At 40.6% G+C, this 13,154-nt stretch overlaps 1 protein-coding gene across 1 annotated transcript in view; it reads right to left on the reverse strand.

Annotated features, from left to right (window-relative positions):
* Positions 1–13,154, reverse strand: part of afg1lb (AFG1 like ATPase b) — a 33,876-nt gene that overhangs the window by 16,164 nt on the left and 4,558 nt on the right. Inside the window, exons 3-7 of the mRNA XM_036582316.1 lie at positions 10,719–10,770; positions 10,416–10,517; positions 10,097–10,224; positions 6,331–6,430; positions 2,523–2,581 (exon numbers count right to left, since the gene is read on the reverse strand). Of these exons, the coding sequence (XP_036438209.1) occupies positions 2,523–2,581; positions 6,331–6,430; positions 10,097–10,224; positions 10,416–10,517; positions 10,719–10,770 (441 nt within the window). The remainder of the gene's footprint in view (positions 1–2,522; positions 2,582–6,330; positions 6,431–10,096; positions 10,225–10,415; positions 10,518–10,718; positions 10,771–13,154) is intronic.

Raw genomic sequence — 13,154 nt, forward strand, 5'->3', positions numbered from 1 at the left:
CACAAAGTTTTGGGCGAAAGATTTTCACTATGTGTTTTAACAAAAGTTGAAAACACATTTAAGTGAAACCTGAGACTGATGAAGATGAAGCTGAGAGGTGCACAATCATACTATAATATAAAAGTATTAGTAAGTAGCTGTTTTACAGCAGGTATAGCTTCATTCTTAACTGAAAGGCACAGCGTGACAATTTAAAAATTCAAAAGAAGGCAAGGTGCCTCCAAACTTTTGAGGGGCAGTTTTCTTCAAATGAAAATTCCAGCTGATGACTGGGGAGGGGAGGTCATAGACCTTCCTCACACTCAGACAAAACCCAGAAACCACGACCCAGACACATGTGTATGCTAAGACTTTTCAGTTAGTCCTCCATGCATCTAAAGTCATCAGGCCTGAGTGGACATGAGACGATTTTTGCAGGCCACCCTGGCCTGCATTGGGGCTCCTGCATTGCTGAAACCCACCAAATCCAGATGGCTTCACAAAGGAGCAGGGAAGGAAAGAAGGCTGAGGGCTTTTCAGCACCCCTATCAGGCAGCATTAACGGGGGGCACAGCACAGGGTGACTTTAGGGACCCTGCGACTCTAATACGGAAAGAATGACCTGACGGGGAATGTCACTGTGCTGGCCCACTGACCCTGAAGACCAGTGGTCCAAACAGAGAGGATTCATGGCCTGAATGAAAATTTCCCAATGTTTCAAGGCATGTCTCCTTAGTACTCTGTGCCTTGTGGCCAATAAAATGATGGTTTTTGTAGTGATATACAAAACAGGCCAAAAATATGAGAGCAACTTTAAAAATAAACATGAAAATTCTCCTGCAGCTCTAATCATATCAATCTGATTCTCACATTCTTCTAATGTGAGAATGCTCCTAAAGGCTTGATTAACTGAATATGGTATGTTAAATTAGGGGTTTGTAAATGATTAAAAACTTGGTGGAACAGAATGTTATCAACAGAGAAGGCTTTTCTATATAATACAATAGAGTAAGAGAACAATAATACAAACCAGGGCTCTAAACCAGTGCAAGGAACAAAAACAAAAACCGGAAATGGATGGTGATTTGCCATCTCAGCCCTCCGGTCACTGCTTAGTGAGTCAGCGTTTTCTGTGGATATACTTTAAAATTAAAAAACTCAGAAAAAAGACATAAGATGTGCCTGGGGTGGACCTGTAAAGATGAGCTCTTATATCCATTTCCAAGACCAAACACAAATGAAGAAGTCAGCTTCTGTTAAAAAAAAAGTGCTACATCATTGTCATCAGTGGTCTAAAAACCTGCTCTTTTACTAAAATAGCTTAAATAGCTTACATTATAATGGCAAAGCAAAGGTTTACATTTAACATCAAGTTATGAAAGGTAAGATATAAATCATCATCAAATCATCAACATTTTTCACACCCACTGTGGTGGCAGGCTTGGGATGTGTTATATGGCTATGGCTTGTTATATGGCTTAGACTGTGAATTTTATGAAGCATGAAGCGTTTTGCTTTGTTTTCTGAGACCTACTACAAACCAGTGGAATATTTTGGAAAAAAATCATTTGGTTAAACCAAATGTCAAACGTGTTAGCTGTTGGCACACTGACTTAATTTGCAAAATAATTTTGAAACTAGAGGTGGGCAATATGATGCTTTTCAATTTTTATCGTGATAAATTTTGTTATCTTAATAAATCTGGGTCTGTGCATCAAAATATCATGTGTTGTGAAAATATCTAAGTTTTGTAATATAGTTTTTCAGTATTGCTCAACCCATTTTAAACTTAAAAAAAATTCCATACTTCTGAATTGTAGTGTATATAGCTGTTAGCTGTACAAAACCTATGTACTGTATTGCAGTAATGAGACTAAGTATACAAGTTATAGGCTATTATTTTAGCTACCTTTAACACTGAGCAAGTACAAGTATATGTGAGTAGGTGGGAAAATTATAAACCTAGGGGTTCTCCCACTTAACCAGCACTTTACTATCAATCTGCCATTTGCTTGAGCATATGTATTAAGACTAGTCAAATGTGCAAGAATGTGGGCTGCTGAAAATCATCACTGGGAATGATGGTCTGATTATTTATGATGACGGCCTGCAGCAGAACTGTGGTAATTACCCAGATAGCACACAGGATAATGCCAATACCTGCTTACAATGATGCTATTAAATTACAAAGCAGATCAGAGCATCCCTGCTGTCCGAGGCAGTGCTCACTTTGAAATGCAAGCAGGCGGCTTCATTCCAGCCAACCCACGCTAGTCATTAAACAGCCTTCTCTCTATCTCTATCTCTGTCTCTCCCTCTCTCTCCATCTCCTCTGTTTCTCATATTCTCTCCCTTCTCCAGGTATGATCAAAGGTGCCTTTTCTGTGCTGTGTGTTTTTGCGTACTTGCACTGTTGTTGTGTGTTACGCCAGTTATAAAATACATCAAAAAGCGGACAAAGAGGTGGGGCGACATAAAGAGAGAGGGACACGAAGAGTATAAAAGGATAAATAAATTAACAGGGAGAATGACTTTGTCTTTACCTTGAGCACACCGATGAAAGGCACAAAAGCAGCTCTCTGAAGCCCGTTTTTGTAGAGTTCTGAGAGAAACACAGAAAAAATAGAGGGAGAGAGAGAGAGAGAGAGAGAGAGAGAGAGAGAGAGAGAGAGAGATGGCCAGGTCTGGTTAGTATCAGCTACACTCTTTAGCCTGCTCATAATGTCATTTTCTTCCTGTGATTGGCAAATAAAGTGTCTATTGATGAAGTGAAGGTAGGGAGGGGGAGGAGGGACAAAAGGGACAAGGAGAGGCAGAAATTGATTTCTGTGTGCAGCACAGGAGAACAACAGCACATGAAATTCATTACATTCCCTAACAATGAGCTCAGGAGAAGAAGTCTCTCTCTTTCAGCACAGACAATAGGCCAACATCAGAGCAAATAGAGACTTCAATTAGCCCCACAGACATTACAAACCCTGACAACACACACAAACACACACACACACACACACACACATAGTTCAGAATGTAAAAGAGAGGATGATGAGATACTGTTATTGGTGACTTGTTTAGAGGTACACAGCAACCGATGACAATTCCTGAAAGCAGTGGCAAAGGCGCGTGGTTTTCTCGTCTTCAACAAGAAGCCTGTTGCAGTAGGCCTACATGCTTTTTTTTTTTACTAGTTACCCTCCCTGGAATTAGTACAGTGTGCTTTGCTTTACCTAGCCTATCAGCTCACTACCTTACTGGAGAATTCCATCGATTTTTCTGCGTAATTAAATTGTTGAGATGTAAAAAGTCATTCCGAGTGGTTTGATGTAAAATGTTACGTTCTAGAGAAACTTGTGGAGTTAGGAACCACCTGTCTGAGGCACTTAATGAAGTGTCTCCCAACTGAGTCCTCAGGGCCCCCCAGAGGGTCCACATTTTTGCTCCAACCTATTTCCCAACATTGGGTGGGCTGGCCTGAGGAATGAGGACTGAGTTGGCACTTACTGGTTTAATGTCTCTAAAAGCTTCCTTACCAAACATTTTTAAAATATACTCTACACTCATGGCGGAGAGGTACATACATGGCATTGTCAGGCAAGATAGCACTCAAAGAAAACTTTTTTCTTTCTTGACATTTACCACAATGTTACCATCATCAGCATTACACATAACATATAGTTTCACTGGTTGGTTTGGTTAGTGAAAAAAATGGCTACTTATGTGCTGTAGACATTGCGATCCTGGGTTCCAAGTATCACCACTGTAAAAAAATCTGAAGTCAGGAAGTATTTCTGTAATGCATCATTTAACATTGAATCATTCTGATTGACTTTGTTTACAACCATTTAAACAATCAAGAATCATCCACAACCATCCATTTAGTCACTATCAATAATTACACATGTTGAAAAAACAGAAAACTTTCTTATTAAAACATGTTTTCCTGTTACTGTACAAGCCAGTAATGATCTGCTGTTTCTAGACGGGAATAGCAACATTTGAGCTGCAACTGTCTTGCTCATCATGTTTTCAGAGTTCCCAATAGACTTCACCTTTTGGAAAAGTGTATACATTGATTTAATCCTTTAATAAGATAATCGGCCTTAAAATTAAATGAAAACTGAATAATAAGCGTGCAGTATTAAGGGGACATGAAATCAAGAGTGAAAATCGGCCCAAAACCCAGTTTGCGATGTGCTCTTGATACGGTCCTCAGTGCAATAACATGATTGCCTATCTAAAGGGAAGATACCATTTCAGCCATGTTGTTCAACAGCTCATCATGACCCTGAAGCCAAAGGTATGGCTAGGTACATCTCAGACTCAAAAGCAGCACCTCCTTTTTTCACTCTCCTCCACCTCCCTTCCCTTGCTTTCTCAGAGTGGCCCTGAAGAAAAGCTGAAGCCATTGTTCTTGAAGGAAGAGAGCATCTCCAAGTTGAGGTTCAAACGCGCCAGCCTCTTTGACGGCCCTTCACCGCCACATCTTTCCATCATCTCGCCCGCGCTCTCTCCCTTCACCGGCCCTCGCTCCCCGTCTTTCATGTAAGCCAGCCCTTCCATTAGTCGCCTAATTAAAATGAAATAAGCTGGCTATTAAGTTTTAGCGTACTCTTTGTTCTCAGTGGCTGGTTAATGTTACGAGAGTGTCTTTATGTAAGCGCTCGCCTGTGGCGCACTCCATACGCAAAGGCCACTTCATGCAATGAGACATTAGCGGCACTCTGAGAAAAGCGAAAGAAGAGAAAGGAAAGATGACAGGATTGACTGTCTCAATCTCTCTCCTTATCGCTCGCTAAGACTCTCCACGTTAATGTAACATCACAGCTATTACAAAACGGCAACTGTTGAATCAACAATGAGGAAGAGGGAGAAGAGTGAGCCCGAGGCGGAGAGAGAGATTAAAGAGTAACTGCTGGCGGTTCTGGCCAGGGGTTAGGCCGCGGTCTTATGTGTTTCATGATGAACGGTGTGCAAGCAAAGAGGCTTTGATGGTTATGACATTAAGGTTTTGTACTGAGTGGTCAGGTGTAAATAAAAAACAATTGAATCCAGTGTATAACGTGTATAAAGCTTCAAAGACCACCAGCGGCCTCATCTCTTTACCTTTCTGCATCAGTCCACCTGTCGCACTGAGAAGGTGCACATCTGGGAGTTTAATTAAGGAAGAGGGATGTTAGAGGTCATGCTATAAAGCACAATCCTCATCTGATTCAGGAACATAATATTGTAACCTCCTTACAATGTCTGGTACATAAATTTAGGGTTGGTAGAAGCAGAAGGAAGAATCCCGACAATAAGTGGAAGAATCCCAATATCTAAGCAATGTGGAAGTTAGAGGTCGGACTAAATATTGAGGACAGTCCTCATGCGACTCAGGAATACAACATTCTTCAGAGAGAATTCACACTTAACCTTGCACTGAGAAATAATGTGACAGAGCAAGATAGACCCTGGTTAATGTCACATACATTTTAAACATCCTTAAAACGTCCTTTCGCCGATGGAGAGGAAGAGTCTTGGCAATGCAAACTCTGTTCAAGGCAAACTGGGGAAAGGTGAAAAGAATAGATGAGCGGAACAAAAGCTGCTGAAAAAAAAGGAGAGGCTGACATATGAGAGTGTTTGGAATTGGATTAAGAACATGAGAAGGTCGTAAGCTTTAGGAACATGTTTGACTTTGTTCAGCCAACAAAAATGCAGTAGAGGAGACCAAGGGCAAACTATTGTCAATAATTGTGTAGAGGTGAGGGGACAACAATACAAAGTGAGAACGTAGTGAGGTCATGGGAGCTGTGCAGGTGACAAGGTCAGTGTAGTATCAGAAATACACTTTCATAGAACTCAGCAGCTTGAATGTCACTTGTACGTTGTGCAGTAGTGGCCTACATACAGATCAGACACCTTAAACTCCATAGATCTCCAGGTAGACAAGAGAAAATCAAAGTAATGTTTCAGACCTTGTTCTAAATTCACTTTAGAAGTCAACTATGTGTTAAAAAATGCCTCTGTGATAACATTAGTATCAGCCTTTGAAGGCCTAACCAATGGTAGTGCTCGCTTAGTGAATCTACTTTGATGCAATGGAAAAAATCCTTATGGACAATTTTTCATTGGCTGTTTCAAGATTTTAGCCATGTTTTTTTTCAAGAAAACTTAACAATAAAATATCACGATACAATATTTGTGGAGTTTAAACAGAAGCAGGATGATCCTATTAAACAATTTTTTTTTTATTTCATTTTTTAGTTTCCTGAAATCATTAGCAGGCCCTGAGGGTTTCACACGGCTTTACATGTTTACATGCTTTATTACTGCATTATGAATCATGCAAAAAATGTGTGTTGTCCTCACCTTCTGGCGGTCGGTTTGAGGTGGCCACTAGCACCACGCCACATGAAAACAAGCCCTCGAAAAGCTGCTTCAGAATCATAGCATCTGCTATATCCACCACCTGAGAGAAAGAGATGGAGATAAGCTGGTTAAAATCCTATAGCCTCTCCAGGCTGTCATTTTTCTTCTGTAATTGGGTGAGAGAGGAAGAGAGAGAGAGAGAGAGAGAGAAATCTGTTATTGAGCTCAATCAGTTTCGATTCCGCACTGCCACAAATTCATCTGGCTGCAAAAAAAATTCACTTGAACATGTATTTACAGAGGATTTTGATTGAACAAATCCTCTGAATTGAGTGAACTAGAAATGAACTTGACCCCTGGCCCTAAGCTACTGCACCTAAACCTGTGCACAGGGGATTTGGACAAGTTCTTTTCCTCCGGTCCAAACTTGCTGCTCTGTGGAGGACGGTCAGAGGTCTATGGGAGCAGACACAGGTGGATGAAGGCTGAAGACGAGCAAAGCCTTGCCCTCCCCCTCACTCTGCCTTGAGCTAATTACTGTGATTGTTATTGTGTGTGTACACACGATTGAATGAATACCAGGTGTTGTTACATTTCAAATCCCAAGCATTGGCCAAGGTCCATTGACCACCACACACGCGCGCGCGCACACGCACACGCACACAAAGCCACTCCACCTGACGGCAAAATGGCCATACGGAGCCACAGCTTTCTGCTGGAGACAAGGACAAGTGTCTCGAGGTGGCTTGTCTGAGCTAATCAAGTCAGGGCAGCCAGACAAAGCCAGCGAATGAAATGATAAATAAATGAATATATAAATAAATAAATAAATAAATAAACAAGGCAATACGAGGCAAAATCAGTGGCACAATGGCAGCCAGATGGCCACACATGCACTGCGGATACACACATACACAGATGCGTTCCCTATTGTGCTCTTAAGGGCCTGGCATGGCTGTCCCTGAATCTCAGCGGCGAGGGGGGACGAGTGGTTCTTTCATTATCATTCTCATCATCATCATTGTCGTTATTATCATTTAAACGTTGCCTTTTTCACAGCAGCGAGCTGTCGCCTCACACACATCTGCAAAAACATAGGAGCTGCTGACCCTCCCTGAACAAAAGGAGCCCTTTAGTCAATAACCTACAATGAGATCCTCTTCCTTTCATATTCTCCCTCTCTTTCTCTCTCTCCCTCTTTTTCCAGCTATCTTTCCATTCCTGCAATCTTTTATGTTTAATATACACTCAAGTGAGCAATACATTTGTACGTGTGTCCCTGAGTGCAGACATGTAGCCTATAGTAAGCACATGTCTCATGCTGTCCTTCGGTGGACCAGTATTGATTCTTCAAGCCTCTGTCCTAGCTATCGCCTACTGTACCTCTTTATTAGCATTTCAAATTGGCACTGCTGCATATGTTCCGGAGGGCCAGAGATGGTTTTTGTCATGTAGAAGACTCCTCCTCACACATTGATGGACAAAAAGGAGACACTTAAGATGGCCATACCCCCAGCATATGTTGTTTTTCTTACATTGAAGTGCTCTCTTTTTTGCATACTAAACCTTCAGTCCTTAATCTAACCCCATTAGCATCTGTGGCACAATCTTACTTTTTGGTGGGTGCGTGCATGTGTGCAAGGGTGGGTGGGGGGTGTTACAAAGCCGAGGTGCTGCCGCTTAAATTGGATCACATTTCCTTTAACCGCCTTTTTCTATGGCCCATTTCAAAAGAGTCATTTAATTATGACCTTTTCATCCTTCCTGTATTTGTGTTTTTTGTTTGTTACGCAGGCACCATGGCGCACGCAAGCACGCATACACAAACACACGCGCAGTCTCACTCACATTCGGGTGGGTATTGTTGGGCAGTTTGAGCAGAAGAAAGCAGCGCACGGTACTTCGGTGTTGTCGAGGACAACCTCAAAAACAACGGCGCGGATATTCAAATGAGCATCCAATTACAGCGGCAAAGAGTCACTTTTGTGCGGCGCATACGGGTGCCAAATTACGCTCTTTTGATCTTAAACCTTTACTTACCCAAATCCAGTGATGAGTAATTTCTGACTGAGGGGCCGAGACAATGCCTCAAGCAGTTTCTACTCCCTCTTCCTTTCCCTCCCGCCCTCCCCTCTATATCTCTCTTTTGCCCTTCTCTCAATACCTCGCATTCATTAAAGGAGCTGAGGGGGACAAAAGGGGAAGGCTACAAATTACTGATAATGACGCCGGACTAATGAAGAGAACGAAGAAATTTCATTAGCATTTAAGAGGCATGGATGCATGCGACCCGCCGCGGTTGCTCTCCATTACCCCTCACTTAAGGAAGCAAGAGGGGCCGGCTAAAACCCGATGCCACATTTGCATGCCTAAGTGGCCGTGGCTCCTGATTGGTAAGGGCCCGTCGGGCTCCTCATTTATGCATCGCAAACAAAACGTGTGCGAGCGTTCCATGTTGCCACTCGCCGCGATCCGCAAAGCAAAGTAAAAACCTGAGTGTACGGGCAATGACGTGTGTGCACGCGCACACACTAAGGAATATCTGGTCTGAGACAAACATTTAAATTATAAAAGGCACTAATGAAAAGAGCGGCTCTTGATCCTGACAGATACAAAGAGCGAGAACATGAGTGCATCTGCTTGTGTTTGCGCGTGTGGAGACAGACGCTTGATTATAGGAAATTTAAGTTCTGTGTATAAAAATCAAAGAGCTAATGATGCCAGGGCATGTCAGTCCTGAGGGAGATGACCTCTGCAAAATAAGTGCCCATGGAAAACATTAACCATTCCTCAGATCGGTCATAGTGTCCAGTGTGTCTCTATGGGCAATACATGGCTGTAACTATTCTGGCCATGCAAGATAATGATGAAATAACTTCTTTTTGAGAAACATGTCTAACCTATTACTGCCTTTGTGCATTGTTTTTTTCTATAGACATTAATAGAGTTATGTAATAGTACAGTCTAATGCTTTAATCTTGTTCATTTCAATTACTTCATGCTCATTTAATTCATATTGCCTTTTAGATTGCCTCAGTTTGCAAGACTGGGTTTGTGTTTAGGTTCTGAACTCCACTAGATGGCTCCAAAATGTACAAAGTTGTTTGCTTTACACTCTGCATTGAACTCTGCTTCAAAAACAACAACCGGGTACTCTTGACACTTTCATCCCTTAAGACAACTTGTCTTTTCTGAAAGATGTCAACTAAATTTGCCACAATCAGTGAACACTGTTAAACCATACAAAGTTAACTTATTTTGTCAGTAATAATATGTTTTCCCTCAGCACAACATTTGGCCACCCTTGTGCACCCATTCTCATTATAATAGTCTATTATTAACTGCTGTTTCGGAGTGGCCCACTACAGTAGTTTTTGGTTCAATATTGCAGACATGATGTGTTATTACAGCCTTTTTTCCATTCTGCCTCTCAACATCTCAGGATCCTTCAGTTACATATTGATTATCGCTGGCTGGCTTTTTCCAAGCATATGAGGAGCAAGCAGAAAATGCCACTGTGGAAAACTACAATCTCTGATGGGAAAGAACTAAAGTAATGTCTACTACAAGTATGAATGTTACATTATACAGCACACACGCTTTACTTTGCATTTCAATGTTGTTATTTCCATGCTAATGATTTAACAAACTGGCTTTGTGTTATTAGTTCTTGATTTGCAACACCTGTTGATCCCCTCCACCCACCCACCCCAGGCTGCCGAGCCTTCAGCACCTTTTCAAACTCCTCAGCCCACCCCCTCCTCACCTGAAACTCATCCAGGCATAAGAGGCAGGTTTCTGTGGCAATCTCCATGGCAACAGGAAAGATGGGATCATACATTGTCATTTCGCCTATCAGTCGTTTCGGCAGACTCTGTTTCAATCTGTGGATTCCTAAAACATTTACAGTTGCTCTCACAAATGACATACGATGAAAATAAAAAAACTATATATACAATTTGGGTTTGGGTTTAAGAAGACTGTGCCTTAAATTACCATTCCTAATAGCGATTATTTTTGTGCTTACTTTATACATTAGATTACATATATAGATACAAATCTAGGATGCAGCATGGAGAACATACTTCTGTGTATGTCTAGCATGAAGCTGTTGAAATGAAGCCTCTTTTTCCTGCTGTTCTTCACATGAGAGTAAAACAGGTCCATCAGCATAGTTTTTCCAGTGCCTGAAAATACACAGGGATCATCATTAATGCATTACAGAACCAAGAGTGTGTGGAAAATTAAAAATATGCTCTGGCAGTGTCCCATTTCTAAAGGACTACATGTAATTATATGTTTTAATGTGTTTCAAGTTTTTTTTTTAATGTATCCATAATAATGAGTCATAATAATAGCTCTGTGGGCATAAAGTTTACTGAACTCACCAACACCACCATGAATATAGCATCCCTGAGGTGGAGGTGGCTTTGCAGGCTCCTATGAGACAACAAATTAGTAAATTCACAAAGATAGCTAAACACAAACTAAATATAACAGAGTGCTATCCCTTACATACCTAAGGTAACTTAGTAATCACTACATGTGACAAAGTACTACAGGTCCCAATAGGTTACAAAACTGATTCAAAATAACGTCACTGTCAAAACAAAACCCTGTATAGCCATTTTTGTCTTTTTTTATACATAATTTGAAAATGCCAGCTCTCCTTTACGCTATGTCAAAATTTCATGATGAAGAGACCAACAGAAGGGTTCCAAAACTGACTTTTACTTACAGTAAAAGCAAGGATTTTTTTCCTTCTCCTGTAAAGTTACTGCTACTGACTTACATCTGAATGAACAAGTGCTTTGTCAGTCAGTAACACAAATCTGTGCCCATCTCCTTTAACAGTTAAGTATTTCCATTTCTTGTAAAGTGCTTACATTTTTTTCTACAGTTATTTTCTATTCAAAGATACCAATTCATGAAATTACATTCAGCTCAAAAGGCCAGGAGGATGTGTAATAATAAACTTATTCAGTCAACATAAAGAGGCAGCATCACTTTCCCTCTTCTCCCTTCTCTCTCTCCGCTGGTGTGAAGTGGCGGCTGAGCGGTGAGGTGAGCCGTGCGTGGATAACAGAACTGTGACTTCCAAAACTCTCAGCGGCCTTGTCACGCTAGAGTGGCCAAACACAGCGCACTGACTGAGGGAGGACCAGCCCACAAGGTGGAGTCACCCTTCATCCTTTCACTGAGCGCTGTTAGAGACCGGGGGCCAACGCATCACACGCCAGTGCTATTATGGGGAAGAGTTCTGTTTTCCGCTTCCTCCACACAGCACAGGAATTGTTCTTAGTTTGGCTCAGCACTTGAACTGAGACTTTCCCAAGTGAAAACACAATGCACAAGCTACAACGCTTGACATCTTTCATCAGTTCAAAGTGATGCTTATGTGATTTCTGATACTGTGTGACATTCCGTTATCTATAAAAATGAACAAAAAATGAAGTTAGCTTCTACTACTGTTTTGAGCTATACCATGTACTTCTGTCCATTTTTATAGATGACAGTCTTTTTGACATTACTTAAGAAAACAATGACCCTTGACTATTAAAGCTAGGCTTTCAGTTTGGGCCATAAAACACAAATAACACAGCTACAATAGTTCTCATTTCAGCTAGCCCTCTATGGAATCCATAATTAGTCAATAAAGGTTAGTGCTGAGGTAATGGTGGCGCAGATTAACCTTTTTTTCGGCAATTCTAGTTTAAACACAAACATTTAAAGCTTGTAAAAGAGAATTCATTTGTTTTATTTGATATTTGTAAGACATTGATATTATTTACCTTGTATGTTGTAGCCTTTCAGTACCCTGGCACAAAACAGCCACTGCTTTTTTTTCTTTTAATTCTAACAACAGAGAGAAACTACTGCTCGTATTTGCAGTCAGTGTCATATCTAGGCAGTCTAGAAGGCCTGGAGTGATATCATGAAATTAATCCACTAAAGAGTTAAAAAGAAGATCATGAGTCTCTATGAGCATCCAGTGTTAGCTGTAATAAATATATATATTACATAAATAATTGCAATTGACAACTTAATTGTCTTTTCTTGTTTACTGTTTGCAGCTATAAAAGTCCAAGCCTAAAGTTGCTTACTTATTAGCTAACACCAGTTATACTGTTTAATTGATACACTATACTGCTGTGCGCACTGAGACGCACTCGCACAAATGTCTGCAGTTATACAGAATTATGCGCAGAGTCAAGCAAACCTACATGTGCTTTACCAGAGTGAAAATATAAAAAAAACATTCATTCTGCTAGCATACACGCTAAAAACATTAGAATTAGTTACATAGATAATTAAGAAACAAACATTACTTAGAGCCGCACTCTAAACATGTAAGAGTTGTTTTCATCATAAATGCTGTGATGTCACAACAAATGCATTTACTGCTTTATTTTATTCACATTTATTTGCCTCAACCCACCACATCGAATTCTTATTTTGTTTGTTGTGGCTTAATGTTATTGTTAAACAACTGTGGGAAATGACTGCAGTCAGCTGCAATAATTGTGATTGTATCAAATGATTATGATCATCTTGAACAATTAGAAAAAAATAAGGGATTAGGTGGTTATGTAATAATTGTGACATTCCTAGCTATAGTTTTAGCTCATGACCTCATCTGAGGCAGTCTCTGTTATGATATATCATCCTATATCAAAGCTTACTGATTTCTATTGGCTATTTTTTAGTCTTAAAAGATATTTTAAAATGTCTCCCTCTGTGTGATGTTAATTTTTTGTGCAACACCAGTGCTGTCACCTAAAAAGTTAAGATGTAGCTCTATGTTAATTTCTGCTGAAATCTGT

The sequence above is a fragment of the Colossoma macropomum genome, unplaced genomic scaffold (genome assembly GCF_904425465.1).
Source record: "Colossoma macropomum unplaced genomic scaffold, Colossoma_macropomum, whole genome shotgun sequence".
NCBI lineage: Eukaryota > Metazoa > Chordata > Actinopteri > Characiformes > Serrasalmidae > Colossoma > Colossoma macropomum.